This window comes from Neovison vison, chromosome 11, assembly GCF_020171115.1.
Source record: "Neovison vison isolate M4711 chromosome 11, ASM_NN_V1, whole genome shotgun sequence".
NCBI classification, from domain to species: Eukaryota; Metazoa; Chordata; class Mammalia; order Carnivora; family Mustelidae; genus Neogale; species Neogale vison.
The window spans coordinates 36,350,999-36,363,776 of NC_058101.1; the positions used below are offsets into that span (position 1 = coordinate 36,350,999).

At 46.9% G+C, this 12,778-nt stretch overlaps 1 protein-coding gene across 1 annotated transcript in view; it reads right to left on the bottom strand.

The window, feature by feature from the left end:
* The window catches only part of KLF3 (Kruppel like factor 3), a 37,013-nt gene that overhangs the window by 19,435 nt on the left and 4,800 nt on the right, over positions 1-12,778 (bottom strand). The window contains exon 2 of the mRNA XM_044224618.1: positions 1,792-1,887. Coding sequence (XP_044080553.1) covers positions 1,792-1,848 — 57 coding nt within the window. The 5' untranslated portion in view covers positions 1,849-1,887. The remainder of the gene's footprint in view (positions 1-1,791; positions 1,888-12,778) is intronic.

Sequence of the window (12,778 nt, forward strand, 5' to 3'; positions counted from 1 at the left end):
TTTCCTCCAATGTGATCATGCAATAGTTTGGGGTAAGGGGTTGATGAGTACAGCGAAAGGACCACATAACATCAGACGTCAATTCAGTTTTTTGATTAATGAAGTTCTTATTGCTCAGTTACTGAGTAAATTTAGACACTTGCTTATCCAGTTATCACACCAGAATGTAAATGTTATTTCCTGAAAGCCACTCAGACCTCACTTTTCACTGTCCACAGCAGTAAACACTTCACGGGCTCAGTCCTACCCATGGCAACTCAGCTCCAAGGGCCTCCAAGTGACCCCTGTGTCTTGTATAAACATTTTTGGCAGGAGCTTCAGCGGCCGATGCATAAGGATGATCTAATTTTGCAAGCGTGTCATTACCAACCTTCGGATACACCACTCGGGCCAAGTTTTTCCCCTTGTGACTATTTTCCAAGCCCGTGGAAGAAAAGAGCAAGTCAGAGTGGAAGCCTTGCCTTGTTATTTCCTATTGGCCCAACCAATGGCCGGGAGTCCGAACCACTCCCTGCCTGTCAGTCCCCCGCCCCCTTTCGGCGACCACCCGTTACCACCCCGCCCCACTTCCACCGCACCAGTGCTGGACCCTGACAAGCCTCTAGCTCACGCCTAGCCGCCTGTGGCCCAGAGGCATCCCGGTGGGGGGCGGGGCGGGGGCTGGCTTGAAGCATCCCGGTTTGGGGGGGCTGGCTTCACACACTGGTGCTAAGAAAGACAAGCAGAGACTCCCTCCCAGCCAGACTCCTCCAAGCGCAAAGGAATCCCATCCTCAAGGCCATGTTCTCTTTCACTAAGATCTCCTCAACCATCTCACCCCACGAGCAGCTCAGGATCGCTGATGTCAGTCGGTTTTTAAGCAAATCATTTTATTCTGAATAAGTTTTTAGATGCAGGACTTGAGGACTCCCCCCACCCACCCCGTTTCCTTTTTTATCTCATCAGCTCCATGAAGGAGATGCTGAACACTACAGAAGACAAAATGGAATGCTTTCTTCTTCCAGTATTAAAAAGAAAAAGTACTGGGCCCCCGGGTGCCTCAGTCAGTGAAGCCTCTGCCTTTGGCTCAGGTCATGATCCAAGGGTCTTGGGATCCAGTCCCACACTGGGCTCCCTGCTCAGCAGATGGCCTGCTTCTCCCTCCCCTGCTCTCCCTCTCTGTGTCAAATAAATAAATAAAATCTTATAAAAGAAAAGAAAAAAAGAAACCCTTCTATTAAGATCAGGGTGGTGATCTTGATTAAAAAAACACCTCACAGGATTACGGTCTTGGTGCAGATTTCTTATAAAAGTACATCTGAAAATTGCTTCCTAACCATGATAAACATTGCATACAGGGATTTTTTTTTTTTTTAATTAAATGTTCCTGGGGGCAATTGGCGGGGGCGGGGTGGGGGTTGGAAGTCCCCAGATGCACATTAATTGTTAAAAATCAGTCTGGCCAGACTTCTTCTTTTTTTTTTTTTTCCCAAACCAATAATCCTGAGAGCTCAAACTAAAAAGCTGGTTAACAGGAGTTTTTGTAGACCTCCTTCCAGTCATGGCTAGATTCACCTATGACCCAAGTTCTGTGCGGATCCAATCTTGGGGGCACGGGGTAATGGACCTCACTGATTAAAGGACGCACACTGCTAAAAGGGTGTTCACCCCACTCACTGACTGAGGCTTTGAGAAAAGTCTGTTCACCAAATGTCTGTCCGGTGATGAGTAACTTGAAGGAGTAACACAACACACAGTCATGTTATTGGCACTGGGAATAAAAAAGAGGTGGCTCCATTTTGGAAAACTTACCACCGACACGGGGTCCATGGCCTCTTGCTTGACAGGGACTGGGTCAAACATGAGCATTCTTTTAGTTCAGCTTTCTAGGGTGCTCTGGTGTTTGGCCTAGAAAACAAAACAAGCCGTCCAAATAAATCCCAAGGTTACTTTAAATATAAACTAGTAAAAAGAAAACGTAAGAGTCCTCAAACCCCTTCTTAGCTCCTTCCTCTCCCCTGGCTCCAGAAAGGCTGGAATTTATTTTCCTTACCTACGAAAGATGCCATCTGATAGAATTAAAACCAGATTCCGTGGTCCTAAGTCGATGAGAGCCAACTGGCATTTCTAACTCAAATACATAAACCCTGACATTTCTGGAACAATATGTATACAGCCCCCTCTGGGCAGCCAAGCCTGCTTAAGATTGCTGTGCAATTCACCAGAAGTTCACATGATACATGAGTGTTAAACGTTTTTCCTTATGTTCATTACAGAAAAAAATGAAGAAAAAGCAAGACAGGCAAAAAGAAAACCTAGAACCAACCACTGTTCCCATCTTCAGTTTTCATCCTTCCGAACTCTCTTTTAAAATGGATTATAGCACACTCATAATTTCACTTGACAACGGATTGTGAAAATGTTTCTTTTTCAGCAAGTATGGTTCCACACTACTGAATTCAGTGTGCCACTGTGCCAACAGTTTGCTTCAAGTTTTCAGTTTACTTCAAGTTTCCCTTTTAATTGGGCACCGAGGTTGCTTCTAAATTTTCACCATTATGGATGGCAGCGAGCATCTCTGTACTTAGGTCCTCCTGCATATCTGTAATTCATCTTTAGGGTAAACCTTATGTAGGGGAATTCTTGGGTGAGAAGCACTGTACATTTTCCAAAGCAGCTGAGGTATCATCTAGCGAAAATACTATTTCCATGAACAAAACAGAACCCACTTCTCAACATGTCCACCTGCAATGTGTATTACCATTTATTACAAACAAAACAAAACTTTGTTAGTTTCAAAGCGGCAAACTGTTTTTATTCTAAATTGATTTAATTATTAAAGTTGGATTTTCCCCATGTTTATTAACCATTTGCATGTCTTCTATAGACCCTATGTGAGGGTCTTGCACCCCGCCCCCAAGGCTGCCCACTGCTTTCTAAGCACTTTTTATATATGAAGACTATTAGTTTGTATTCATTCCCATTCTTCGTTAGGAAATTAGCTGATCTTCAGCCTAATGTAAAGGAAATGTCCATCTTAATCCTGTTTGGCTTTCTCTTCTTCTTTCCTTCACTTTCTTTTGGTGTTCTGGACTAGCTCACTTCTGGCACTTCTCTCCATCAAGCCAACTGCTTCCCCCCACAAGACAAAATATTCAGTCTGCTCAACAGTCAGCTGCGTTTCATAGGCTTTGGAATCGCTGCCCAGCTACTGCCCAGATCTTCAACAACTTGCTTCAGGCACCTACAATCCAAATTTGGCTTAAGTAGTTGAGAGCTTTGGTTGAAGACAAGGTCTTTTCTGGACCCCTCTGGCTTGGGTGGGAAAGTGAGCAAGTTCCAGACTGCACTCTACCCAAAAAAGCTGCGGAAGTCTCTGGTTCTCAGTTACCTCCTATTTTTCAGTATGAAAACTCCCCAGCCCGTACCTCCAGGACCACAGTCCCGCGGTTTGCTGTATCCACGCTCTGTGGGTCATACACTAGGAAAGCTTCACGTACAATGACAAAAATAATACTGTCCTCCTTGCGTGTCCTTGCTCCATTGAAGACAGACTGTTCCGGGTCTCATGACAACACGTGAGAATCGTCATTAACTCCACATAAGGCTCTGACTTCGAATTTTATTTTCCTACATCACAGTAGGTATTATAATCTGTGAACACAATTTGATACCAGGCTGCTCCAATCGATGGTGCTAATACCCTCTTATGCATGCCAGCAAAAACAAACCCCAACAGCCAGTGAAAAATGGATGATTTCATAATGAAGGATGAAAACCCCTTTTGTGTCTTAGGATCTATTATTAACCAGTTCCCAGCCTAGCAGCTGCAGAGATGGATATGGTTCGGAGAACGGCTGCCCAGTGCCTCCTAGCAGACGGTCAACAAAAGATGTAGAGATCTCCTGCTCGCATCAGTGAGGTCAGGAAATTCAGCAGCTCTGACCCTTGGCCGGCCACCCCTCCCCCCAAGCCTTTTAAATGGAATGTAAAGGCCACCCCTCCCCCAAGTCTTTTAAATTGAATTTACTCTTACAGATTCATCCACTCTACTGGAGGGGGTCTTGACGCAAATCCTTCTAAATAGAAGCAGTCCAATTCTCAGGTGCATCATGAAAGAGCCCCGGGGCTGCAGACTCAAGCAGGCGATCTGCATGCTTGCTGTGAAATTTAAAGCAAAGCAGAACGCTTTGCCCTGTAAATAGTTTATATCCACAAATACGCATACAAATTTTGGAGATGCATACTGTATTCACAGCACTAAATCTGTCGGTTTCAGCGTCTGGAACAACATCAAGTATTGGCCTCTGCGCTAACATACCCAGCCTTAGAGGTCAGTCCCCACCGCCCTTTAAAAAACTCATAACCAGGGGGGCCTGGTGGCTCGGTCAGTTAAGTATCTGCCTTCAGCTCAGGTCATGATCCCAGAGTCCTAGGATGGAGTCCCACGTCGGGCTCCCTGCTGGGGGGTGGGGGAAGCCTGCTTCTCCCTCTATCCACTACTTCCCCTGCATGCACACACTCTGGCACACTGACTCTCTCTTACTGAAAAATAAATAAAATCTTAAAACAAAACAAAACAAAAAACCCCTCAGACTGAATGGTTTCAAGTGACCAACAGCGGACATCCTGCCTGAGACCTCACCTAGGGCTGGTCACTTCCCAACTGCACCACAACTTAGCTTCCGGCCCCACCGTACCGTACACCCTTTGCCACCAGCAAGAATGCACAGTGGAATTAGGATGGGCTCTGGTTCAAATTCTAACTCCACCACCTAGCTCAGAAAGCCTTTAACGACTTTTCCTAATGCCTACAGGAGGGACTACTAAATCCACTTAGAAATGAATGACACATTGGGGCGCCTGTGTGGCTCAGTGGGTTAAGCCTCTGCCTTCGGCTCAGGTCATGATCTCAGGTTCCTGGGTATCTGGGTATCGGGGGGCTCTCTGCACAGCAGGGAGCCTGCTCCACCCACCCCCACCCCCCGCCTGCCTCTCTGCCTACTTGTGATCTCTCTCTCTCTCTCTGTCTCTGTCAAATAAATAAATAAAACCTTAAAAAAAAAAGAAAAATGAATGACACATTAACCTACACTACATCTCTTCTCATTTTTAAGACATTATTTAAATCACTTGCATTCTTTTAAGTTTTATCTAAATCTAAAGACACGAGAATGCTTCACAGGACTTGAAATCGCAGAAGAAAAGTCAAGTCTAATAGGGAGCATCTGCTCTAATGACACTTGGTTTATTTGTGTTAAAAACTAATTATATGTATGCTTATGTGTTCAGAATGGTACCTCAAGAGTAAATCCATCACTGTGGGAGGGCTATTTCTTATTGTAGAAGTATTTCAGCTAGTAAGTGAAAAAGGAGTGGTAGAATTAGGGTACATTTCAAAACTCCTGAACAAGCCATCGCTGGACAGTCAATGACTCTGCAGAAGTCACGTATCACTACCAACAGAACCAAAGTCACTCAGTGTCCTTTTGCATGGTGAACAGTAGTATTCTGTTCCCAACTTGGTCTGCTTCTAAAATGACTGCTCATACTTTCAGTGGTCGTCACTGGATACGGAACAAGAGAAGGTGAAGGGCATGCAAAGAAAACCATCCACTCTCAGCTGTTATTAAGAAAGTCCTTTCTGGGACAGCCTTACACACATCTGTGTGCAATTTTTAAATACATTAATTCCGTAATTAAAACGTTCAGTAAGAAAAGGTAAGCTAGATAGAAACCAAATTTAGGAAGAGAATCGAACACAGTAACAAAAATCAGGCATCTGTTATTTGCAGAAAAAAACCAAACCAAACCAAAACAAAACAAAAAGACCCCCCTAAACTCTGTAACTACTGCGCCCATCTCTGAAGAGAACACTTTGCTACTGGTATTGACCTTGTCTTTGGGTTTTGGTCTAGAATCAAAGAGGGACTGCCATGTCTCCAAGATGCCTTCCACACAACTGAGAATTAACTTATGTACTGAAAGAATTAGAACTTAATGACTTTTGTTACATACGGGCCACTGCCATCCTTCGAAAAGGAATGCTCAATAGAACACAAACGCTGACGGAAATCTAGCACACGACAGTGCGTGCAGTCTTAAGTGGAGCCAGCAGGTGGCGCACTACAACAGGTATTAGAGACTAAGGACGCAGGCAGTGAATTGGAGTTTGCCAACCTCAGTCTTTAAACCTAGTGGATTTTAAACAAGCCTAGGAATTCTGTTAACCGTTTTATGTGGGTATCACAGAGATGAGGAGGCCCCAAATGTTTGCAAACAACTATCTTCCAATCATTAATACATTTACATCTTAGCTGTACTGATCTTGCCAGAATAATTTTCCATAACTGGAACAAATACCTTCTCTGTGTTCTTTTACTGGGAAGGGTGACACGACTGAATTTTCCCTACAAAAGGAAGACACACTTCCCTTCATGCTCTCGACTTACACTTCTGACTTTTCAGAAGTCAAAATATGGGTCAGATTTTTTTTTTTTTTTTGCCACAGTGCAAAAACCGTGGGATTTAGGTATTTAAAAGCTTTGGTGAACCATTTACATGAAGTTTCAAAAGCAATACAGTTCCATGTCACAATCACATTGTCCACAGTAAGGCCTACTCAACAGTCTCCTTAGGAGGGTACAAACCTCCTCTGAAAAGTAGCTTGTCTTGAAGCAACAGCAAGTTTTATTATAGAAACAATCTTATAAATGACTGTCCCTTCCTTAGACGCAACACACACACACACACACACACACACACACACACACACACACAGAATGTGTCTGCAGCAAAGTTTGTGATACAGCAGGATTTGCTTCTGCTATTCTCCCTTCTTGGGCACTTTCCATCTCTCTCCTCAGATCCTCAAGGGGTCCCTGCATTATCCTTCCCCAACCCAGCCCGGTTCCTCATCCTCAGACTCCAAAGGACCTGCCACCCTCGGAGCAAGCTCAGTCTCCCAGCTGACCTCAGCAAGGTGCGAGAAGAGAAACACTATGATGACCAAAGAAAGACTCGGTCCGCAAGCACCCTCAATTTTCCCAAGGGTTTAGATGTTAACAGAGGAAGTGCACTGCCTTCCCCCACTCTTTACTCCCCAAAGGAACTGCAGGAGAAAAACAGAAAAACTTAAAAAATATATATAGAGAGATATATAAAATAATCGTGTGCGTGTGTGTGTGTATTCTTGGGTGCAGAGAAGGACCAGGGGTAGGGCAAGCAGGCCACATCCCTGCAACTAAACTGCGTTTCAAAAGAAACACTTCTTTCTCCACTTCTGTACCCAAACTCTTTACGAGCTCCCGAGGAGTCAAGTATTTCATGGCAGCTGGCCTGGCCAGAAATGCAGGGAGTCAGGCAACAGATGTGGGGGTGGGGTAAGCATGTTTAGGTTGGGGGCTCCTGTCAGAACAGCCAGATGCCGGCCGCTACCTGGAAGCGAGCCCCAGTTTTCCCATCACGGAAGGATTTTTCACCTTACCTTCGTCTCCTAGCGTTGGTTTGAGAGGGAAAAAAACGCCACGCAGTAGTTCTAAATCTTTGCCCCCTCATAAATCAGATTAGCCATTTTGCACAAAAATGTTTTGTAAATGGGCATGAAGTTAATTATTTAGTTTTAGGTTAAATATAAGGATCCGGCGAGCAAACAGCCCGCCCTCTCTCCTCTCTGCTAACAAGCCACCCAATTTTACTTTCTGCCTCCACCCATCTGCTCCACCCTGTGGAGAGCTGCCAAGGCGAGTCCAACTTGTCCAAACAGGACATGGCTTCAGATAAGACTCTGTCCACACCCTGTACTTCGGAAAAGACCAAGTGAGGCAATTGATTTTGCATGTAAATAGGGACAGGTGCAAAGGTAACCACCAGGTAAAATCCCTACACAGTTGCAGACCCGGGAGGCCCAGGGCTCAGCAGGGGTTGGGGGCGGGGAAACCCAAACCCATACCCTTCAGGTAAACTCTCAAGTTCAATGCCAGCCAGCCAGTGGCATTCCACACTTCTCTTTAAAAAAATGTTCGCAAATACAAATCATTTCGCCTCCTAAGGTTACACACTTGTTTTCCTTCTTTAGGCTCTCTGACGTTCTGGTGTTTTTAGTTTTAAGGGTTACCAACCCAAGATCAACTGGAAAAAAAAAAAAAAAACCACCACGCCCATACTGTGTAATAATCCTGCTGTGTACATATCCTACAAGGCCGGCCACAGCCCTCAGGATTCTCTTCGGTGGAGCGTTATATAATCAAATCCAGAAGGGCTGCGTGAGGCCACAGGGCCTAGTCCGCCTCGGGGCTGGTGCCCTATCACTGGAGATCCGCCCGGCTCGACCCCAAGGGGCCTCCGCCCATGGGCTCCACCCTGGAGGGAGTGGGAGGCAGGGAGGGACCGTGGAACTGGCTCCGGTCAGCAGCCAGTTCCTGGAAATTCCGGCCCGAGCAGGGATGGCTGGAACCTTAAAAATAACCAGAAAGAATAGTTAGGGGTGGTGGTGGTCACTCCCCTGGCTCCTGAGGGTTCTCCGCGAGAAGTTTAGACCTCACAGCGCCACCTGGACCTCCGGATGTGAAACCGTCAGCTAACACCGCCCCCTCCCTTCAAAAGCACACAAAAGGGAAAGAGGAAAGCATTTCGAGCCCCAGCTAGGAGAGAGAATCCTCCTTCTCCTTCCTTGCACCTACCTCGTAAAGCCTGCCCCCCGCTCAGTCCCCACTTGCCTTACTTTCGGGTCCTTCACCATGGAAACCTAGAGGTCATCACGCAAGTCTTCCTCCCCACCTTTTCTTTCCATTCCTGCTACTGCCATTGGGGACCAGGCCCTCAGGGCCCCCCCCCTTCCCCCGACTGTGTGACTGGGTTCTGCCCTCAGCCCCCTTGGTCCCTCCAATTCATCCTGAACTCCTGGCCAGCGACATGGCTCCAAGCCCTCTTCTCCTCTGTCTTGCTCAAGCTTGCCTTCCTCCACAGGGATCCCCAGGGCTTGCAGAACGTGTTCAACTGCCCATGCTCCGTACCCCGTTTCCAACCGGGTGATACCCCCCCCACCCCTGGCTCACAGGGGCCTTTGCGCTGGCTGCCCCGTTCCCCCCACACCCATGCCTTTGTTCAATTTTGGCCCTGATGCTGGGCAACCAGCGTGGAATGCCCCATCCCCTTCCGGCTTATCTAAATCCTCCTAATTCTTCAAAGACCCGCTCAAGGCCCTCTCTACCCTGTGCAGCCCGCTGATTGTGCCTGGGCTGATCCCAGGCCACCCTTCCTACCTAGACGGGCGGGGCCCTGGAGAGGGTTTGTTTCAAGACCACCACCCGGACTGGGAACACCAGTAGGACGCAAATACCCTCTGTTTCCTTGGGGGGGGGGGGGCAGAGCGGGCCCCCTCCAAGCTCCCCCAAGGACAGCCTTGCTTACTAGATGATGTTTTCTGGCAGGCAGGAGGGGCTCCAAGAGCTCGCAGCCCATCCTAGGACCGCCGGTGTCCCTCCTTTTCCTTCTGCCTCTGAGAACACTTGAAATCTTCCCTAAACACGTAATTTGGGTGAGGAGGCCTAACCTGAAACTTGCTAAACTAAACTTCCTTAAAAAAAAGTTACTGCTCCTGGGCGCCTGGGTGGCTCAGTTGGTTAAGCAACTGCCTTTGGCTCAGGTCATGGTCCCAGAGCCCTGGGGTCGAGTCCCACATCGGGCTCCCAGGTCCACGAGGAGTGTGCTTCTCCTCTGACCTCCCCTCTCATGTTCTCGCTCACAAAATAAACAAATAAAAAATACTTAAAAAAAAAAAAAGTTACTGCTCCTAACCTTAACCTTGCCTCTTAAGGGTCCTCCAGAGACCTTGTTAGTATCATCCTCCAAGAATTTTGTAGTAACTACCCAGAGATCTTCTGAACAAATCTAGTGTCAAGCTCTCACTCACCCTGTTTTACAACCTAGAAGAAGGAAAGGGGGAGCAGAATAAAAGAGCGAAAGAGGAGGAAGTTTTGCATGAGACAAGAGTGTGCGATGGTAGGTATTCTTTTTTTTTTTTTTTTAAAAGATTTTATTTATTTATTTGACAGAGAGAGATTACAAGTAGGCAGAGAGGCAGGCAGAGAGAGAGAGAGAGAGGAGGAAGCAGGCTCCCTGCAGAGCAGAGAGCCCGATGTGGGACTCGATCCCAGGACCCTGAGATCATGACCTGAGCCGAAGGCAACGGCTTAACCCACTGAGCCACCCAGGCGCCCAGGTATTCTTGTTTTAAGGACACTTCTACTGACCACGGAAAGGGGCTAAGTGATGTCACAGGTTTTCTGCGGATTGTCACCACCTTCAGGACCCAGGTGCTGTTCTCCACGGGGACCTGAATGCCTATCAGGTGGGTGGACACTACTTTCCTATTACTTAGGAGAACTGCGGAACACAGAGGTAAAGCAATCTGCCCAAGATCACACAGCTAGCTGCTCAGCCGGACAGCCGCGTTTTTGAACCTGAAGTAGTAGGACTTCGAAACTGGCGGACCTGGCGCCCTCCTCTACTCGCTTCCCAGCCAGAGGACAACATTACACCACAAGCGGCCATCGTGGGTGGACGCTTCTGCAAACACATCTGTCCATAGGGGACGCGGAAGGCAGGGACCCAGTATTTACAATGGCGGCAATTTCATCTCCTCCCAACTGGCCCCCACTGCCTACCCTGTCTCTGGGTGTGCAGGCTTGGACGCGAGATCAAAAGACACATTCTGAAGGCCCCAAATTAGGCTATTATTCTTCCCAGCCAATGCACCTGTGACTGGTCCATAAAACTGCTCAGAAAAAACCTGGCAGCTCTAACCAAGTAAATACGGAAATCCTCCTAATAACTGTACGAAGGTGGAAGGGTCAGGTCTTCATCCCCATTTTAGAAATGAGGAAATGGAGGAACAGAGGTGAACTGACTTGCCCGAATTCACAGGGCTGGTTGGAGCTGCAGCCAAGAGCAGAAACGAGTCTCCCTGCGGACCCGGGGCTCGCTCTCTGCTCGGTGCGGTGGCCAAGTCCTCTCAAACTGGGATCAGTCCCCGGGTACAGAGGGGATAGGATGGGTACCGTGCCTGCCCGTCCCTGTTAGGCAGTGCCCTGGGGAGGTTCCAGAGGGTCATTAAGATTTCCAAATGCCTTTTCAGGTTGGATCACCCGGGACCTACACCATCCTGTGGCCTAACTAGTAATAATGACAGCACGTAATTTGAGATTAGCTCTAATGAGTAGGTGCTCAATAAATACTTGGGAGATGAATAAATGAATGGATGTCAAACTACCCTTCTTACACGTGAGGATAAAAAGCAGGACAAGGGCCTCCCAATGATGGTGCAGCAGGTGTCACACAAGGAAACCCTGCCCAGAGGCCGGTGAAGCTAGCCTGAAAACCATCTTCTAAAACCTAAAACGCAAAGGAAGTGTGAATGTTTTGGGAGGCTCGGGAGAGAAAAACTCCCTTGTTCGGAGAACGGAGCGGAACAGGAACTTGAACTTGCTAAGGAAAGTAGTTTTGGGGCACAAAGCTTTGGAAGGTATCAGGGTATAAAAGCGCAAGAAGAGATAAAGGAGTGGATTTCAGTGATTGAACTCGAGCACGGTAGTTAGCAGACGGAAGGTGTACAGGCCAAAGGAGAAAAAACCCCCAGTTCATTCACAGGTCGCTCTCCAGGGTAGAATGCACTGACCTCAATGTCCACTTGGTCTCTTATGTCTAGCTTTGGCGAAACTCCACTGATCCGGACTGAGACTAGCCCCAGGCCATCCCTGGAGATTGCCAGGCCTGCCAGACACTGGCAACCACCTCAAGCAGGTCCCAGGCTAAGCTGGGTTCTCTTCAGTATCCTCTGGTCAGGGGACTGCCTTGGGAAGCACCCCCTTCCTATAGGGGCTAGACCCAGCTTTGTTGAGAATGCATGCGAATAAGGGCTGCTTAACCTGCCACGTTTGGTCTCCAGCTCCCCTTAATAACTGGATGGAGGCAATGATAATGTATTCAGCCGGCCAACACAATGGAATGAGTTTCAAAAAGCTCCAGGAACCTGTTCTGCTAGAAAATGAACTTGACTACTAAAAACCCTGACTAGGCATACAAAATATACTAATTTTAATTTTTTTTTTAATGTTTCATTGAACTATGGTGACATTCTAGAAATAGTACAGATCCAATTAAAAGGGTATTTTTGCTTTGGGAGAAAACAGCCCTAGTTCTGGTGCAGAACTGTGTCTCTTTCTCATTACTACCAAATTTCAAGGAAGGAGAGCTAAGGGGGGAAAACAGGGCTGCCTCCTTTAGACAATGCTCTCCCTTATCAGGGCAGACCGCTGTCTGGTTTCCTGTCTCAAACTCTGGCTTACTGCTTCGGATGAGAACCAGGGTCCAAGAAAGGGACAGATGAGGCTTGAAAATGAGAATACCAAAACCCACCACAATCCTCTTGTAACTCTCTCCGAGATGAATTCAGACTAGAACATTACACATTAGCAAACCAGAGTATCAATTGCTTTATGAATCTAGGTTTTGGTGGTTTTTTTTTGAAGTTAGAACCAATGACTATGAAGCATTCCAGAGAGAAACCCAATTTCCAGAATAATGTAACTCCTAGTCTTTCAAGGATAAGATCGCTTATATTTATTTAGTTTTTTTTTTCTTAAACACAACTGGTATGAAAAAAAGAGACTAAGAAATACCACCTAAGAAAGCTGTTCACTGTAGCAGAAAGGTTGACTTGGAAATATTAAGACAAGTATGTAAAGGGGGAGGGGAGAAATAAAATGGGATTAAGTTAGGAATAATAATTTACATGGTC